At 39.6% G+C, this 20820-nt stretch overlaps 1 protein-coding gene across 1 annotated transcript; it reads right to left on the minus strand.

The window, feature by feature from the left end:
- Window positions 1-866: 866 nt before the first annotated feature.
- LOC117298640 (contactin-associated protein like 5-3-like) lies at window positions 867-16301 on the minus strand. The gene is made up of 5 exons (XM_033781957.1): window positions 16124-16301; window positions 4437-4577; window positions 2975-3256; window positions 1449-1634; window positions 867-1100 (listed from the first exon to the last, which is right to left on the minus strand). Exons 1-5 carry the CDS (start codon window positions 16299-16301, stop codon window positions 1063-1065), a joined length of 825 nt encoding a protein of 274 aa, XP_033637848.1. The 3' UTR covers window positions 867-1062.
- Window positions 16302-20820: the final 4519 nt, after the last annotated feature.

The raw sequence follows: 20820 nt of genomic DNA on the forward strand, positions 1-20820 counted from the left end.
GGTTAATATTACAACCATAGGGCCAAGAAAACAATAAACCGGTAGCAATTATACTGCCACTGTTGCAGGCATCCTTGAACTTTAAGCGAGCACATAAAACGCTTAAAGATGCGAGGTCTGAATTTTGGTTATTTTCCCCCCAAAACTAGATTTCTATTTTAAGTATTATTTTGGTATAGGTTCACAGAAATTGTAAGCTTTCGTTTATGGTATTTTACGGGACAATCTTCAATGCTAAGTAGTTGATAATTAAAACATACAATGAACTGTCGGGATAAAACTATTTATCTCACGCCCATCATAATAAACAAATCAGCATAATTCGTGCTTAGTTCGTGACATGCGTAAAAAAAATGGTATACTCTGGTAAAATATGTTGCACCTGTGTGCAACCAGATCCAATTAAGTACAATACACAGCTAAACGACACGCATCTTATTATTCCCGACTGTGTCAGCGTTTAATTATCAAATGAAAGGTACTATCTCGTCCTGCTTTCCCAGCGCAACAACGTACATTCTATCATTTGAAACACTATGGTAAATGATTGTATTTAAAGTTTTCTGCAGGTTAGTGTATACGGGCGGCGGTCGTGGCGGGCGCTATTGGTGAGTTGGCCGCACTGTGCGTGAAATGAAAACGAGAAACGTCTTGCACCAAGACTAGTCAAACACTGGTCCCCTCTCATTCATCTTTGATCATGCGGCATGTAAAAACTGTATACAGTTTAGGGTGACTGTGTAACGGGTGACTGTGTAACTGGTGGGTTTTTATTTCGCATCAAAATATTTGCACTTTAGCACATCCGGGGGGGGGGGGGGGGGGGCGGGTAGTGACGAGAGGTACCAACTGTGCGCTGCCATGTGCGCTGCCATAAGGTTTCTCTTATATTCGATAGTCGCTGCATGTAAATAGTTAAAGTTTTACTGAGAACAAATAGTTTTAATTCTGACAAGGAAAATATTAAATGTTTTTTCAGAAGAACTCGTAGAATGTAGACTTCGTTCCGACGAAATGTGAAGAAATGGCCGCTCCTGAGGGCGTACTATTGGGGAAAATGAATCACTGATGGTGCCTTTGTAAACAAAACAATTCCTGTGCTGTGAGTCAAGTGTTTCATATAACAAAAGTAGTTATGTAGGCATCATCAGTAAAAACTAAATATTAATTTTGGTTTTCACCCATACACCGATGTATGTTAGCATTGTATACACAGTACTTTCCCGAGTTCTGTGAACAAATTACAGGCATGTTACTCGGGTGGGATTTGAACCCACGACCCTTGCAATTCTAGAGCAGTGTCTTACCAACTAGACTACCGAGGTTGCCCGGTAGCTAGAGGCAGTTCGAATCCTATGTTTTGGCAGCGGGTACCTTAACGATATAATTGATGTTAAATTTGCATCGTGGATAAAGAATTAAAAAAAAAACCTAAATAGATTACTCACCGGTATCACGTCCGAAGCATTCCAAGTCCCCAACGCTGTAATATGCAGCGGAAAAATATCCTTCATGGTAATTGAACTCCAAGCCCACGACGGGCAGCGTGTCCTTGTCTGTAATGTAGCCCGCGTCCACGTAGAACCCATGTGGGCTTAGTACGTCACAGTTACAGTGCCCTCTACCGGCACAACCTGGAACAGAGAACAAGTCGATGAGCTCAACGATGTGAGAGTGTAACTATTGGCCTTTAACGGGAAGGTATAAGTTTGGTCTTCATTATTTAAATTAATGGCAATGAAAACTATTGGTTAGAAGCCCAGGGGTGGATTTCACAAAGGTAGTCCTAACTTAGGACTGGTCCTAGGCAATGCTAAGAGATAGGACTGGTCCTAAATTAGGACCAGTAACTCATCCTAACTTAGGACTGGTCCTATCTCTTAGCATTGCCTAGGACTAGTCCTAAGTTAGGACTACCTTTGTGAAATCCACCCCAGGACATCTTTCGATAGTATGAAGCATTTTGAGAAACGTTTCACTTCGAAGGAATGTGGTGATGTGGTGATGTGAAAGTATCAGTTTGAATCTGAAAACCACTACCATTGTAACGCTTCTCAGATTGCGGGACGCGGATGTTTATATAGTTTCTATAACTGCATACCAAACAAATTATATGATTTGCTGTGACATTCAATAAAACATTTCATTTAGTTTGACCTTTTGATTTAGTTATGCAAAACTTCCTCTTCTTGGAATGTACTTATACATTTGTTGTTAACATCCAAATGACCTCGAGTTAGTTAGGCCATTTGCGAGTTAGATTTGAATTATGTCTGGCACAATTTAGTTACGATGCGCTGCTTGTTTTTGAATTCCTCAGGCTATCGAGACAGTTGCTACGCCACGTGATTAGGGGCAAGCTTTTGTGAAGTTACGTAAGAGACGGTGAACACCCATACACAATTCTGAATGGATGTGTATGGCACAGTGGTACCAGGGTTTGCTCACCCTGGAGGTGGCTATACAATGGGTGCGTTCGTTTAGCTTCTCTGGGTCTGTCCCGCGGTGCTCACTCGGGTGAGCCCCTGACAAGAGCTAAACAAACGACCACTCACCGCTCTCGTGGTGACGTCGTGTACCCGGGGCCAGCCCCAAAGTGACCCACTCCACAAGCAGGGCACTGGGGGCTGACCTGGGTGAGCCCCTGGAATGACGTCAAAAGCTATTCGAACGCACCGGGCAGACCGGGGATTGCCCCTAATCACGTGGCGTAGCAATTATCGATAGTCTGAGGAATTCAAATGTAAAGGGTTCATTGTAACTAAGCAAGTCATGGTACCAGACATTATTCGAATTTAACTCGCAAATGGCTAACGAAATCAAATTGACATTTGACACCATTTTAAAATGAGGCTAGAGAGTAGAGTTTCTGCCATCTTTCATAACATCACTATATATTGCTTTCAAAATCAGTACAACACAGAAGTAAATTTGACCTTGTGGTCCTTCTATACGAGGTGCTGAAAACTCTTACTTGCGTTCCGACTACAGGCACATCTTCCATGTCCAGTCTCTACCCCTCCCCAGTTAGGCATATATCTTCCGTCCCACGACACCCAGGCTACCTGCTGGACTCCGTTCAGCCACATGGGGGCGTTTTTGCACTGGTATTGCAGATACTGGCGGCATCTTGCAGAGATATCAATGAGGGCCCGGATGGAGTCTTGGTTTTGTACCCCGTCGTAGGTGATGGTGATGCTTGAGTTTCCATGCACAGCGGAGTTGGCATTGTCTGCAGTGCGAATAACGGTGGTGCCTGCAAAATAAAGTGTTGGAAATATCTAACAACCAGATTGATCGTTGAGAAAATAGAATTAGCTGTTGCAAACTGCTTTATAGGCCTACCAACCAAAATGCCCTAAGGTATATTATGCAAAAACATCAGTTAATGGAACATTACAGAATTGGTTTTTGCTAACAAAACAGTTGCTGGCAGTGTAAGCACTTCAGGTAATCCACCTTATACATACACTGACAAACCTGTAGAAGTTTGAGATCGATCGGCCATCTGGGTCACGAGAGAATAGAAAAAAAACGATTACAAATTTTGCATTGCATCGATGCCAAAATAAAAATGAATAAAACGCTCACTGAGCGATAAACTCCAAACGCGAAGTTAGATTATTTATTTCTCATCAAGATATGACATTCCAGACAGAAATATATCAAGGGATGTTTTCTACTATCATCATCATTAGACCGTGTAAGTTTTTTCGTTTCTTACCAACTCTGTAACGTTTCTACCCGAGGAGAGTCTTTCTTCAAGACTGTTCAAGAAACACAAAGCAAGTAGGGTCGAAACGTCGAGCCAATAACTATTTTTTGCAAGATCGATCATGGTTGAAACTTGTAAATCTCAAAAATAATGACCGTAAGAAAAAGCAGAGAAAAAAGCTAAGATAAAAACATAAAAAAACAGCAATAACCAACAAACCTACGCATGAGAATTTTACTTTGCGTGTTAAAGGTTTATAGGCAACGTTTCACATCTTCCTGTTTGCTTTTTTTTTACAAAAAAATGTGACTTGCTTTATGGCTGGATTCTCGACGTTATGACATCATATGCATTACAAATGTTTCAATAGCTATTCTAGAGATAAATTATTTTGAGACTGGGTCTACCAAAGGGATGACAAACATAATTTTATGTTCTTTCTATTCACTCATTGCACATAATGTCACGTTGAGAACCCAGCCATATCAGCAAGTCAACTCTTTTTGTTAGCGTTCCTGAAAGGTGTTATTTTCTTTTTAGAAAGCAAATCATTTAAAAACACACATGAATGCACAGAATTGTTTTACAGGTGTATCATTTCATAAAAATTATAAGGTCTAAGGCATCCTAAAAAAATAACCGTTTGATTGGTCAGACCAAAGCCTGTGTCCTCATCCTCAAAATGATGAAGACAGGGGATCAGACTTGTTCAATTATTTACCTGGGTGGTCATGCGTAGAATTGAGCCGACATAACACTTGGAACCTTTGGGCACCAGACTGTCCATCCGGGTCGATGAGGAAGAATCCATCTAGCTTGGGAATAAGAGAGTTCAGCACGTCCATACATGATCTAAATGGTGCTGAAAAAGGGACAAATCAATTACAAATAACAACTTCTATAAATAAATACACCCGGCTTCACAAAATAGAGCGCCACCTAGAGTTTGCTATAAAGATATTGTTTTCAGCAGTCGACCTAAACCATTCATAGCCTGAACATTTGACGTCACACTACGAGGCTCGTGAATAACGCCAGAGACCTGCCTCGAGAACCGGTGTGTGTATTCACCTTTGACCTCATTCATTTCAAATAGAGATACGCAGTCAAATTCTATTGCGGACATGACAGCAGTCTTTAGCATATGGGTGCGTTCGTTTAGCTTCCCTGGGTCGACCCCGGTCTGCCTCGGTACGTTCGAATAGCTTTGATGGGGCTCACCCGGGTCAGCCACCAGTGCCCTGCTTGAAGAGCGGGTCACTTGAGGGCAACCTGAGGAGCATGCCGTCACTACGAGAGGGCGAGTGTGATCGTTGAAGTGGCTCTTGTCAGGGGCTCACCTGAGTGAGCACTGCGGGGTCGACCCAGGGAGGCTAAACGAACGCACCCATAGACACTGCACGTTTATCAAATGATATGATTGTATCAAATGAAATCACTGGATCTAGCGGCATGGACCTGTCTTTATTCTTGCGGATAAAGACAGGGGCCCAGTCTAAACGATTCATAGACTGGTCGAAGGATAAAGACCGGTATTGGTTTAACAGAACCAGTGATATCATTGGATACAATGTATGATGATGTTTCATAACAATTGTATACGTGTTATGGGATTGCCAACGGCGGAAAAAGACTATTCAAAGCCCACAAATGGACCTCGATAATAAAAAAAATTAAAATAAAAGCTGCTTTCAACAGTCAATTACAGACATGTACAATCATAAAAGCATCACATAATCATCATATCTTAATGAATATTACATTAGATATGATTTTTGGATGCTGAATTGACAATGACTTTTCAATATCCGGCAAGACATGATGGCGCTTTTATTTATTCAGCTGTAATGGAGTGTTGAGTGGAATTAATGAAGCAAGGAAATACCACTGGCGGCCACTCAGTGGATTTTTAAAGGCACTTAACACTATTGGGAAATACTCAAAATAGTTGTTAGCATAAAAACTTACTTCTTGGTAACGAGCAGTGGAAAGCTGCTGATAATATAAAACATTGTAAGAGAGGGCTCCCTCTGAAGTAGTGTATAGTTTTGAGAAAGAGTTAATAAAATACTTCAGCTGAAGCCTTTTATATTATGAATCTGAAAGCACAGAAAGCAATGCAACAGGGGCGGGTTTTTTTCTTCTTGTTTTTTTTCCTTCTCATTATTCTCTTGCAAATTTGATGACTAATCATTAAGCCCAAATTTTCCCAGGTTTGGTATTGTATGCATATTTTGGGATACACCAAGTGAGAAAACTGGTCTTTGACAGTTACCAAAGGTGTCCAGTGCCTTTAATGCTCCACGAATGAAACTACCCTTGATTAAAATTAAAAGCAAAAAGATGACGGCATGATGAGACAAATGGTAATGGATTTTGTTTATCATTATCATGCCCGTGCTGAATAAATTAAGCGTGAAAACCCAAGGAGCGTGCACAGAGACTTGGTAAAGTAAATGCTCTTAAAGGCAGTGGACACTATTGGTAAATGTCAAAGACTAGCCTTCACAGTTGGTGTATCTCAACATTTGCATAAAATAACAAACCTTTGAAAATTTGATGAGCTCAATCGGTCATCGAAGTTGCGAGATAATAATGAAAGACAAAAACACCCTTGTCACACGAAGTTGTGTGCGTTTAGATGGTTGATTTCGAGACCTCAAGTTCTAAATCTGAGGTCTCGAAATCAAATTCGTGGAAAATTACTTCTTTCTCAAAAACTATGGCACTTCAGAGGGAGCCGTTTCTAACAATGTTTTATACCATCAACCTCTCCCCATTACTTGTTACCAAGTAAGGTTTTATGCTAATTATTATTTTGAGTAATTACCAATAGTGTCCACTGCCTTTAAGCCACGGGTCTGACAACACTGGCATTTTGAGGCACTTTTTCAAAACTATTCAAGACTAACTTGCGGATAGACTTTCTCCACAGTTGATTTCCCATCACCCACATAATGTCCCTAAAGCGGTCCGATTATTATTGTTATTGAACAAGCTTGAGGGGGAAGTAGTGCAACAAAGACTGTGAAGTTTGTTTACAATAATGACTACGCCACCGACCTTTTAAGATTATTTTCTACAGGAAACTAGCTCCAGATTGTATTAAGCTCTAACGGCATTAAAATAAAGATCAGTAACGAAAATTCTTGCTGAGCAGATATGGGTTGCCACCCAAAGTCTGAGTGGTTCATGCATGTAACCATGGTTCCTTGATAATTTCTGCTCAGCGGATTCATGTGGTTAAACAGTTTACAATAGACCCGTCCGATTGCCCTCATCACTGATGAGCACGCATCGCACACAGAACCTCAGCCAACGACAACCATGAATCTTCATTAACCCCAATGGTGGCGCTGTTTAGGCTTGTGACGCCGTATGCAAGGCAGGGGCCATTTAGCCTGAATATCAGACGTCACACTTCGAGGCTCGTGAATACCGCCAGATACCAGCCTTGAGCTTCAGGCGGGATCCTGCCAGATGACCTTTGACCTCTCATCCATCCACACGTGTCAAACCAGACACTCTAAGGCACTAGACAATATTGGTCATTGCTGAAAATAGTAATACTTGTTAGCATAAAAACTTATTGATAACGAGCAATGAAGAGCTGTTGATAGTATTAAACAGTGTTAGAAACAGCTCCCTCTGAAGTAACGTAGGTAATGTCTCTCTCAAATAATAAAAGACTTTAGCTAAACCATAAAGCCCAAATTTTCACAGGTTTGTCATTTTACGCATGTTGGATTACACCAAATTAGATAAAACTGGTATTGGGCAATTACCAAACGTTTCCATGGTGCTTTAAAAACATAACAAAATTATTATACACACAGTACACGCAGCAGTATAGACGATCGAAAGTGTGTATTTTGACAAACAACGTCACTTCGGAGCAGACCAATCATAACGCAGATATTGAAAGCATACGTCACTGCACGTTTATCCAATTAAATCATTTGGCATGCATGTAAAACCAGAGCCTGTCGTTATTCTGACCAGCCATGTGCCCAATTTCATAGAGCTGCTTAACGGCCGTTTTTGTACTTACTGTACTATAACCATTTCGAGTCGCTGCTAACCGTTAGGCACACGAAAATAACCTTTCGGTGCTTACTGCACGAACATAAATGACGTCATAGTGCAAAACCATGGTGAACGCTCAAGATGGCCGCCCAATTTTCCTGCTAACCTGTGAAAACGCTTGCGCCTTAGCAAATTGTTCTGCTACAGTAAGCACGAAAAAGCAGCGCTATAAAACTAAGCCCCGAACGCTTTATCCTGCCTTTGCTTGTCCCAACAAGTCTTGATATTTCATTGTTTGTTCTTTCACACCTGCTCATTTCTCGTATATTTACAACTCTTGCCCGCTGTATTTATTTATGCTTCCCAGTTGTTACCGCTTCTCGTTATTGTCGCCTTTAAGACACAAACTCAGATCGAAACGACAGGAATGAATTACGGAAATGTTCACAATAAACGCCAGATTATTCAAATAGACATTAAAATGTATGTGCATTCCTTTTTTTTATTATTTGAAAACACATACAAATCAAATGTCAAATACCCGACCACGAGTGTCCATGGCCCAATTTCATAGAGCTGCTCAGCAGAAAAATTTGCTTAGCATGAAATCTGTTCCTTGATAAAAAAAGGATTACCAACCAAATGTCCTAGTGATTTTCAGGATGAGTAAACAACAGCTGAATACCAGTAACAAGCAATATGCAACAAATGGAAATTTGGTTGATAATTCTAGTTTAATCAAGAAGAAATGTCATGCTAAGCAAATTTTCGTGCTTAGCTTAGCAGCTCTATGAAAGATCAGTACAGTTGAGAAATATTTGTTGATATGATTAGATTAGATTAGATTAGATTAGATTAGATTAGATTAGATTAGATTAGATGGATGATGTTTTAGTATTCTTTTAAATGTATGCAGTGAGACAGACAGTTTTAAGGTATTTTTTAAAGATATTTTTAAAAATGTCTGGATTACTCTTGGGCTAAGAAAACAACTTAAACGTAGACTATTATTTGTGAATTTGAACAAATCGTCTTTCGAAATTAGGCCATTTTGTCAATCACGCCCGAATTTGTTCGACCATTACAATAGGTTTAATGACATTATAAGCATCAGCTGGACAACAATTATAATTGTTTCCAAGTGGTCGGAAACGTAGGTCAGTTTTTATTCGCGAGTTGACTTCGTTATTATGTTGAATTGGTTTTACCATCAGTTCAATTCAATAATACATTTAGTTATTCTATGCATATTATGTTGAGATACACCAACTGTGAAGGCTAGTCTTTGACAATTACCAATAGTGTCCACTGCCTTTAATATACATCCCCAGCAAAACACATCATTATAATTACCATAAACTAGGTTAAACTAATTGACGAAACAAAATATTGCCCAGGCATCCCTACATAAGCCTCGGCTTCCAGATGATGCCTCCATACTCTACGTATTTATTTTTCTCACCCTCATTAAATAGCTTTGTTTATTGGTTATTCCTTAAAAGCATTGTTTGTACTCTGTTTTCATGAAGTATGGAAATAAATATCAGTTTGAATGAATGAATGTAAAAACTCCATGTGGGTGGTAACACAACTATCCCGGATGTTCGGACACGCGCGAAACGTACACAGTATAATGTTGCACCAATTTATTTGTCCGAATTCTACAAGTTGGTGTTAAAATCTCACTTTGTATTTACAACACTGTTTCTTTAACTGAAATTATGAGTTTAATAATGCCATTAAAGGCTCCAGAAGGTCACATTATTATAAGTATCGGGTTTGTAAATGCTTCCAGCAATAATGTTGCGTGTTACCGGTCTGTCAATGTCAATAAAAACTGCTTTAGATTCTGAAATGTTCTGAAAAGTGCATACATTTTGCAGTACATAATTGTAATACTGTTTTATGTGAAGAGCGACTTCAACACTTCGCTTGGTTTGCCGACAAACGTCGTTTATACAGTAATCCGTTTATATAATTAACCATGACTCACCTACACCAATAATGGGACAGCATCGTGGGGATGACGGTGCGATAACATTTTCAGGAATTGTATGTTGTTTAATTTTAACCCTTAGTGGACTAAACTGCCTCTCGTTTACCCGCTGGATTGTTTGCAACACAGACTAGTCCGCTGTATTAAAGGCCGTGGAAACTATTGGTAATTACTCAAAATAATTATTAGCATAAAACCTTACTTGGTGACGAGTAAGGGGGTGAGGTTGGTGGTATAAAACATTGTGAGAAACGGCTCCCTCTGAAGTGACATAGTTTTCGAGAAAAAAAGTAATTTTCCACGAGTTTGATTTCGAGACCTCAAGTTTAAAACTTGAGGTCTCAAAATCAACCATCTAAACGCACACAACTTCGTGTGACAAGGGTGTTTTTTTCTGTACTTGTTATCTCGCAACTTCGACGACCAATTGAGCTCAATTTTTCACAGGTTTGTTATTTATGCATATGTTAAGATACACCAAGTGAGAAGACTGGTCTTTGACAATTACCAATAGTGTCCACTGTCTTTAAGGGAAGTGTCCATTGACTTGTACACAAACGAGCGGATCCGGCACATTCACGGGTCCGCCCCTGAAATGGTGAAATACAATCTCTATATACCATCTAAAAGACTGTCGGATTGCAATCAGTTATAGTTAATCCCTCGGAATATGACTGGTATATCGAGATGAGCGTTATACCAGGTATCAATTTAATTACAACAACCTAAATGGATTCTTAAAAAAAGTGACTACTCATTATCTTTACCTTCAACTGATTTGTTCAATTCGTCCATCGGAGTTTGCGAAGTCCAATATGCATTTGCCAGTGTGGTACTTTGCGTGGTGCTGCCAGTATCCCGCCCTGAATATGAGTGTCTTCGCCGGTAATTACCCCATCGTAATGACTCGGTGACAACAACCATCAATATGACAATCAGCAAAACTACAACAATCTCCACACACCCAACACATCGGGATGCCATTCTTCCGAGTCCAACAAAAGCTTGACCGAGATTGGAATTTCTCGACAAACGAACACTTTCAATTGCGAATGAATGATTAAAGCTCCATGATTTCACGTTGCTCACACTTAACGTTCCTCTCAAAATGAATAATACATCAGCTGCCCGACCGGACAGCTATTATTACACACACAGGGATTGAATCACGTATGAGTTTTTGGAAGGTGCTCTTTATAATAACATCCCCTAATTGGTTAAATTACTAATAACAGCACTAAAGCTTGTTAAAATAATGATCCAAGATTATGAGGTCCTCCCTAATGCAAATTATATGAAAGGGTCCTAAAACCAAGAAGCTATACTTTAATTACTAAAATTTTTCAAACAAATGTCAATTCAAGGTGAATGAATGCCATGCCTGATTTGAGAAAAACTGACCAGTTTATTAACTACTTGTTGTCAAAGCCATTAAGGACTGATTAAAAAATCATCAAATTTGCTCATATAGTGATTAAGAAGTTAAAGCTGGCCAAAGCTGGGCCAAATTTCATAGAGCTGCTAAGCACGCAAAGTTGCTAAGCATGAAATGTCTTCATTGAAAAAAAAAACGGATTAATTTATATTTGTTGCATATTGCTTGTTACTAGTATTCAGCTGATGTTTGCCTTTTACTCAAAATCACGTGGACATTTGGTTGGTAATCTTGTTTTTATGGAGGAAGAAATTTTATGTTAAACAAATGTTTGTGCTTAGCAGCTCTATAAAAATGGGCACTGGTCAGGGATGCGCGCCAACGGGCCGGGACTACATTAGGCTCGGGTTAAATCATAAGCCACAGTCCAGGCCACGCTTAGACTGCACTTTCATGCATAGGTCTAGATCTTCGACTACATCAGATTAGGCTTGGGTTAAATCATTAGGCACAGCCCATGGCCACGTTTAGGCTGCACTTTCATGCATAGATCTTGATCTCGGACAACACCAGATGCCACATGCTAGATGACACTGTTTGAAATTACACAATGAACATTCACATAGTCTGACAGTGAATGTCAACGTTGTTTTTTTCCGGTTTTTTTTTCGATAATAGACAATGGACATTCAAGTAGGTTTGCATGTCAAACATCGACGTACAAAATAGACATTCACTGTACAAATTTTTGACTGGTTACTGGTTACTAGTTTCTGTTAAGCACGATTTGTAGTGCTAAGCATATTTTGCTTTGTGACTGAACAGATTTATGGAATTGGACCATATTGGCAGAAGTGCAATCATATGCTTATCGTAATACGCTTAATCATATGCTTATCGTATACTCGGTGCTGCTCATGTTCAAAGTATGCATAATTCCACTGTAAAGCAAGGCTCACTCCAGGCACAAACTAGCATGTTTCTATCGGTAAGGTTCTCAAGGTGTTTGATCAAACAAAAACATTATATAAGACAGCTTTTTATATATATATTTATTTAATAATGAAACCAATTTAAGTAGCGCCTTATAAGTGTTAACAAGGTGCTGTGGCGCATTCAGCAGCCACTACCAGAAACACTTTGCCTTTATTAAGAAAACGGCATAAACACAGCACGGTTGCCAATTTCCATCAAGAACATCAAATCCATCCATGTAAAGGGATGTGCCAGTGGGTATCAACCGCATTTTGCCGTATGTGTGCAGCATTCGGAAATTTCCCAAAGGCACATGTAGATGATCTTTGGATGTTCACATTTTTTGATATTCTTTCAATGGTTTGTAATCAACTGGGGGAGTCTAGAGGAAGTAATTTCACAGAACGCTTATTTCCATCACCATCTTTGTAACATTACAAAGTTCTGAGCAGACTACAATTTGTTTTCAGAGTCATTGCCTAAACAGACTCATAACTTTAAAGAAGAATTTGTGAAAGCTCTACAGTCAAACCGGCTACTGGATTTCCTTGTGTATGGCTGATTCGTTTAGATAACTTCAATTCCCTGATTTAACAAAGAGTTGATAATGGTTTGCTTTTTGTATTTCCCCATTTCATCTCGTCTCGTACAATTTGTTTTCAGAGTCATTGCCTAAACAGACTCATAACTTTAAAGAAGAATTTGTGAAAGCTCTACAGTCCAACCGGCTACTGGATTTCCTTCTGTATGGCTGATTCGTTTAGATAACTTCAATTCCCTAATTTAACAAAGAGTTGATAATGGTTTGCTTTTTGTATTTCCCCATTTCATCTCGTCTCGTACAATTTGTTTTCAGGGTCATTGCCTAAACAGACTCATAACTTTAAAGAAGAATTTGTGAAAGCTCTACAGTCAAACCGGCTACTGACTTTCCTTGTGTATGGCTGATTCGTTTAGATAACTTCAATTCCCTGATTTAACAAAGAGTTGATAATGGTTTGCTTTTTGTATTTCCCCATTTCATCTCGTCTCGTTTCAATTTCGGTTATTCGATTCTTTGATTAAGCCTAACCTTTAAAACATTGAGACCTGCGACATCAAGTATACAAAAGAGCAACCAAGCACAGACAACGTTTAATACTATCAACAGCTCCCCATTACTCGTGTAATATTGTACATCTCTTGTGTGCTTTGTTCTGTATCCCAGTTCGGTACCTAATGCGCTGCTTTCTTGACGTAGTGGTGTATGTATGCTAATAACTATTTTGAGTAATTACTAAACCGTGTCCACTGCCTTTAACCACATTTTTATTTAAACTCAACAGGCCAGCACCGCGTACAGGGGACAAACCATGGGGTATAACAAGATGGAACTAGGTTTGTAGTAGAATCCATGAATATCGCGACGGGATACGAAACCATCCATCTTGTCGTTCCTTATTAGATCGCACTAGATTTCCCTGAAAAGGTTTTCGATGTAAAATAGGACATTATACCAACATTTTAAAAATCTTCTTTAGAACGTATACTGCGCACACAAAACTAGTTTAATAATCTCAGAGATCAAAACTTCGAAGGTACCCATGGCATCCCTTTACTTTATAGTTGCACCACCAAATTCATGAAGGGTTGCGTGTCTCCAAATAGTAACATGAACACTATCTAGCTTGAACTGTTGTACTCGTGCTCGGTACTTGTACTCGAGTACCACGCATTGTACCTAGTACTCGTTGTACTCCAGTACCACGGTTTATACCTAGAATATTCGTTAGTACTCCATTACCACGGCTTTATACCTAGTAATCGTTAGTACTCCAGTACCACGGCTTGTACCTAGTACTAGTTATTACTCGAGTTCTACGGGTTGTACCTACAGTACTCGTTAGTACTCTAGTATCACGGTTTGAACGTAGTACTCGTTAGTACTCGGGTACCACGGTTTGTGCCTAGTATTCGTTACTCGAGTACCATGGTTTGTACCTAGTACTCGTTAGAACTGCGGTACCACGGTTTTTACTTAGTATTTCTTAGTACTCGAGTACCACGGTGTGTACGTAGTACTCGTTAGCACTCCAGAGCCACGGTTTGTACTTAGAACTCGTACTTGTACTGGTAATCGAGTACCACGGTTTGTAGCTAGTCTAGTTCTAGAGTTCCAGCACACCTACTTGGCTAGCAAAATATTCTTACTCGAAGTTCACATTCGATGCTTGACTGAAATGTTTCTTTCTTCTATTACACATTGACAGTGTAGCTTTTACCTCCACATTAGATTATTTTATTATGCAAAAGGTAGACAAATGCAAAACAAGAGCGTTGAAAGGCGTTTATTTAATAAAAATCTAACGGAAATGGAGGAGAATTTCCTTGGAAAAAAACCTTGCGACCCCTAAATCTGTACTCCATTAGCAGCCGCTGTGTGTACTCCAAATTTGTAAAGCTCTTTGCACGACGCTTTCACTGTACTTTCTTATACTTAAATTCATTATTTCAGTTCAGTTCATTTCGATTTATTTCCGTATAATCAGTTTGCTTACACAGTAATAAACAAGGCGCTACTTTGTACACAATGTAATGACTAAGTGGTGAGGGTCTCCTAAAAGCAAGTTTGTTCGTTAGAGACCCCGTTCGAAATACTGAGTAGGAACCTAGAAATGTAATGGGAAGAAAACAAACTAGGACATCACAGGACAAAGTTACAAACACATAAACACAGAAAGTGCAGCAGATAGCTGCTCATCTCAGTGCTATTTTTCGAATCCAGTGCACCTCGGGCCAGCACCAAATGACCCGGGCCCAATTTCATGGCTCTGCTTACGACAAGCAAAGAATCAGCGCTTACGGAGCAGGGAATTCTGTGCTTACGGCAAGCGTATTTCACGGGTTAGCGGCGAGTTTTGGCTTCTGCGCGTGCGTACTCCACGTTACTAGACATTCTACGGTCACAAGGCTAGCGCAGAAATTCGGCGCTCGCTCGGCGCTTGCACCGTAAGCGGGGAATCATGGTCGTAAGCGCAGAATTCGGCGGTAAGCAGACCCATGAAATGGGGCCCAGATCCACAAGCGGGGCACTAGGGAGCTTGCCCAAGGTGCACTGACGTCACCACAAGAAGGATGAGTGTGGTTTTTATCCAGGAAGAACGTGGGTAATTTTCTGCACACGTTCGTCCTGGGAAAAATTGCGACTTTTCCCAGGACGAACGTGGGGTAATTTTCTCCCCACGTGAGCACACCGGGGTCGACCCGGGGAAGCTAATAGAACGTACCCTTGGTTTGAAATACAGCAACTTTTGAAAGTAGAACGAATTTTGAGAATCATTTCAATTGGAAGTGGAGCGCGGTAACTCACAGCACCGGCGGTATACTCCACAGGGAGCTGAGATGGTTTAAGGAATGGAATATTGACCCACTGACCAGAGGTAGTAATTTATGTCAGAAGCGCTTCGATACGCCATTTGGGATATGATAAAGCGCTATATAAAAGTCGATTAATAGATAACACTTCTTCTTTGCATTGTTAGATCACAACATGTATTTCACACAAAAACAGATCACCTACAAATTAGACACACCTTCCAACAACATGTAAAAAATACACTCACATTTGGTACCAAGTTCTTGTCGTTGTGAGATCCAACCATTTCATAAAGAGCTACGTTGTATTATTTGATCTGAGAAAGTACAATTAGCTGTTGCATACTGATTTAATACCAACCTCGAAAGCAATGTTTATTTCCATAAAATAACAATTTAAAGAGCTTCCAAACTAACACCGACATTCCACAAACCGAATTTAATAAAAAATAGGTCTGATTGCTGTGTTGCCCTGCGGACAGATTTTGTGAAGAAGTTGTGTTGTTCCACTTCTTGCTTTTAGGGACTATCCTACGCATTGTACGTATTTCATATTCCATTATTTTGAGAAACAAAAATTAACGTAAGCTGTAATTTAGTTTGGTGCAAAGGTTTACATTCACTGATCTGGAATCAAACTTGAAGAGAATAATTAACACGCTTTGAAAAATTGTGTACCAACCTGATGAAGCGTTTCGTTGTGCGATACCTCCAATCCGTCTGTTTGAATCCGGTTCACCCCAGCCCCAAGCCATACGCCCCACCACCGCCAGCAGGAGCAGCACGGTGCGGGCGTGGGTCCGAGAGAGCCCCAAGCCCCCACGAACTGACGTTCTCAAACCACGTCTCGGGATCTTCATCATTCACTCGACATGATCCAAAGACAGAGAATGTTTCACTATTCGTGGATAGATTTGCAATAAGACACGCACTGACATTCCCCCGAAAGTCATATGTGGGCAGCAATGTGTCAAAAACCACTTAAATCCTCGGCGCTCAACAGTCCCGTCACGATAAAAAAAAAAGCTTGTCTTAATTTGCAAGCAAAGCACGTGTGACGGGAACCATTTGAATGGTTAACAGCAACGTGCGTGATTTCCCCAAACAATACTGCAGATTAACTGCACATGCGCAGGGTTACCAAACAATTCATTACTGGATGCTATCGCTCAACCTTGCAGCAATATGCACTCATCTTTAAATAACTAGAACTAGAACAGTTTCTGAATTACACCGCAACTTTGACAATGGGTAACTGGGTTACTTGTTACAGTTTACGTGTTTGGCGCGCAACACACAAACTCCTAAAACATTCGATGACGTCACATTTGAACTATGGGTTGTACGTTTTGCACAGAGAAATGTCAATTCTTTCCCGCACTTTGATGATACTCAATCAAACCGGCAATGAAATCAATCTAAAATCCTGGCGCAGAAATTTCTCTTTGTGCTTGCTGTCTGATGACGTGATGCTTGAAATTTTGCTCTGAAAGATAATACGAAATGCTGTAGTTGGTCGCTCGTACCTTTTTAGAAGTTGTGATTCGATAACTTTTATCTAAGACGTTTTTTGGTTCAAGTTCGTGCAAAGCCTCTTTCAGTTAATTCTGGCCATGAGAAACTCGAAAAAGCACACGCCTCTTCATGATGAATTTCATGTCTGCTTGGACCAAATAAGTAAATTGTCGAGAGGTTCTGTAAGGTCAAGCCTTTTTGCGCATAAAAGCTTAATGGGTCCTAAGCCTGTCCCTGCTTTCAAGTCACATTTCATAAGACAAGCCCCGTACTTATTTGCTTTTAAACACACTCATGACAATTCCTGAATTTCCTACTTCATCCTCAATATTTTGAAAAAAGAGGGATCCCATTACATTAGACCTCGAGGGAATTAATAAAGCTACATAACGTACATGACACAGTAAAGCCATGAAGTTGCTAGTATACGTGTTCAGTACCCACATTAGAAAGGTCATTATTGAGTCCGTCAACGAGCAGTATTATCTTTAGAAATAAATGGCATTAAAAAAGGGATTGCCCTATTTTTACGAGGAATGCAGACCTGCTTTCATTGCGCTCAAAGATTAACTGAGTTTACCTTGAAAAGAACGAGAGTAGGCTTACTTATCCGAGGATAGCTGTGAGAGATGCAAAGTATCATTTACGTATAGGATTTGAAACTTTGCATGGTGAAAGTATACCTAATGGAGCCTTGCGATCAGGACATACTGATCGAAAAGTTGAGATGTCAATTACCGGGTCTTTTCAGAACTAACACTACTCAAAAGAGACGTTCACCTATGTAAGCACAAACCTCTCTTAAAGGTTAATATATTGATTTTTGTCATTTTGTTTCTTAACTGCAACACTCAAAAATCACATGAAAAGAGTTGGATAGTTGTTTGAGTGCATAAATTCAGCAAAACTTGATTGTTGCTTCATCAGCTCCATGAAAGTGGGCCAGCACGGTGTTACCGCAAATCAAATAATATTGAACGTTATTACTTTCCCTGCATGGACAATATTTAAAGGAAACACGTTGCCTAGGATAGGACGAGTTGGTCGATACAAAGCGTTTGTAACCGTTTGTTATATAATGCATAATTTTGGTTGGAAAGATGTTTTAAAAGTAGAATACAATGATCCACAGAAATTTGCCTCGAAATTGCGTGGTTTTCCTTTTACTGTGAGAACTAACTCGGTCGGCCATTTATGGGAGTCAAAAATTTGACTCCCAAAATGGCCGACCGTGTTAGTCGACGAGGTAAAAGGAAAACCGTGCAGTTTCGAGGCATGTTTGTGTGGATTATTGTATTCAACTTTTACAACATCTTTCTACCAATATGTATTTTATAACAAATGGTTACAAACGCTTTTCAAAGACCAACTCGACCGATCCAAGGCAATGTGTTCCTTTAAACGGTGCGCTCTGTTTATCTAACGCATTAAATCAGAGCTCAAACACCAGCAGCATGTGACCACCACAATTTCTTTCCCGAAATCACTTCGAACGATTGACTGCGTACCGCGGTAACTTAGTTATAAACACACGGGTAAATTGTTCGAAACGTTTGCGTTAAAATTCAATACAAACTGTGGCAATTGAATAAGCGACTTCTGAAGTTACGACAAATCCCTAAAAGTTACAATTTCAAATAGCGAGTAAGGAAAACATGCCTTTAATAAGACGAACATTTATGGTAGAATTGTTTTCAAGAAACATCGACTGAAGCTTTTCTTAAAGGCAGTGGACACTTTTGGTAACTACTCAAAATAATTATTAGCATAAAACCTTACTTGGTAATGAGTAATGGGGAGAGGTTGATAGTATAAGACATTGTGAGAAACGGCTCCCTCTGAAGTAACGTAATTTTCGAGAAAGAAGTAATTTTCCACGAATTTGATTTCGAGACCTCAGATTTAGAATTTGAGGTCTCGAAATCAAGCATTATGAAAGCACACAACTTCGTTCGTGTGACAAGGGTGTTTTTTCTTTCATTATTATCTCACAACTTCGACGACCAATTGAGCTCAAAATTTTCACAGGTTTGTTATTTTATGCACATATTGAGATACATCAAGTGAGAAGACTTTGGCAATTCAATAGTGTCCAGTGTCTTTAAAGGGAATTATACGTTTGATAACTACTCTTTAAAACTAATGACAATAATTACATTTGGTTAGAGGCATTATTACGGTAGCTTTCGGTATAGTAAAAAGCATTTTGAGAAACATCTCACTTCGAAGTATTGTGGTTAGGCCATGTAAAAAGATATCAGCTTTTATGCCCCAAAATATGAATCTGAGAACAGTTCTCCTGAAGACGAGCAGAGTGTACTGTTCGAAACGTCGACACCAAACCGGCTCTTTTCAGAGCCACCACTCCTTAAAAAGATATTTTACTCATGGTTGTACCCGCAAGTTTACTATTCATATTTATACTGATAGTTACTCTTAGTACTCATGTCGTGTATTCTTTTGTGCAGGGGACCGGTCCTTCTCATCAGTTGCTGGTCCCCGATCCTGGAACTCTCTCCCAACTCATTATTCGCAACACCAACTTACTCCAGACTTTTAAGTGTACATTTTTTTTTCTCGGCCATTAACTTACTTGTTCGTAGCTTTCTTTACACCAGCAGATTGTACCCGAGAAACAGCGCTTTATAAGTCTTATTTATTGTTGTTATTATTAGTGACTTCTGCGTGGAAATAACCACTTCGGTTTTTCGACGATATCAACAACGTGACCACCTTCTGAAATGCAAGGTTCACATTTTGGTGTTGTTTTTATTTGTCACAATAATCAGAGTATCACAAGAAAGATATCTGGCTACAGAACATTACCCCCCCCCCTTTTTTTTACAGAAAGAGCAATCTTGTACATTGCAATGCTTTTTTGGCAGGCAAGATATACACTGATACTAAACTATAGGAACTGTTACATAGTGTGTCTTTAATGTTCGTGTAAATTCAAGAGTTACAAAAACTGGTTTTAAGATGTGCCCCTTTCTTCACATCAAAAGTTAATCAAGAAACAGACAGTGGCAGTCTCCATAAAACGCAAGATTTACCGCGGGTTTGTTTTCCATCATGCTGTGTGTTTAAAGGAACACGTTGCCTTGGATCGGACGAGTTGGTCTATAAAAAGCGTTTGAAACCGTTTGTTATGAAATGCATATGGTTAGACAGACGTTTTAAAAGTAGAATATAATGAGCCACACAAGTATCACTCAAAATTGCACGGTTTTCATTATACGTCGCGAACTAACACGGTCGGCCATTTATGGGAGTCAACAATTTGACTCCCGACCGTGTTAGTCGACGAGGTAAAAGGAAAACCACGCAATTTCGAGTGATACTTGTGTGGATCATTATATTCTACTTTTAAAATATTTGTCTAATCATAACAAACGGTTGAAAACGCCTTTCAAAGACCAACTCGACCGATCCAAGGCAACGTGTTCCTTTAAAGTTTTCACCAGGAAGTCCGGGCTTTAGGCTCACGTGCACTATAGGATAGTCTATAAATATTCTAGGTGACCCGCTCTGTGAAAATGAGTGATCAGATGTTGCCAATTTTAAAAAATTGAGTTAAATGCATATAACTGGAAACAACACACCAGCAGCATTTATTTTGTATGTCTAAGCTTTGGGGTGTAACGCGTTTTACATTCATTATAATTCTCTTACAACTACGATTGCCAATAGAGTCCGAATTCTCCCAGATTTGTTATGTCATATGCCTCTATTGGGATACACCAAGTGAAAGTACAGTGCCCAATTTCATAGAGCTGCTAAGCACAAAAAGTTGCTTAGCATGAAATTTCTTCCTTGATAAAAAAAAGAATTACCAACCAAATTTCTATTTGTTGCATATTGCTT

The sequence above is a fragment of the Asterias rubens genome, chromosome 13, assembly GCF_902459465.1.
Source record: "Asterias rubens chromosome 13, eAstRub1.3, whole genome shotgun sequence".
Classification (NCBI taxonomy): domain Eukaryota; kingdom Metazoa; phylum Echinodermata; class Asteroidea; order Forcipulatida; family Asteriidae; genus Asterias; species Asterias rubens.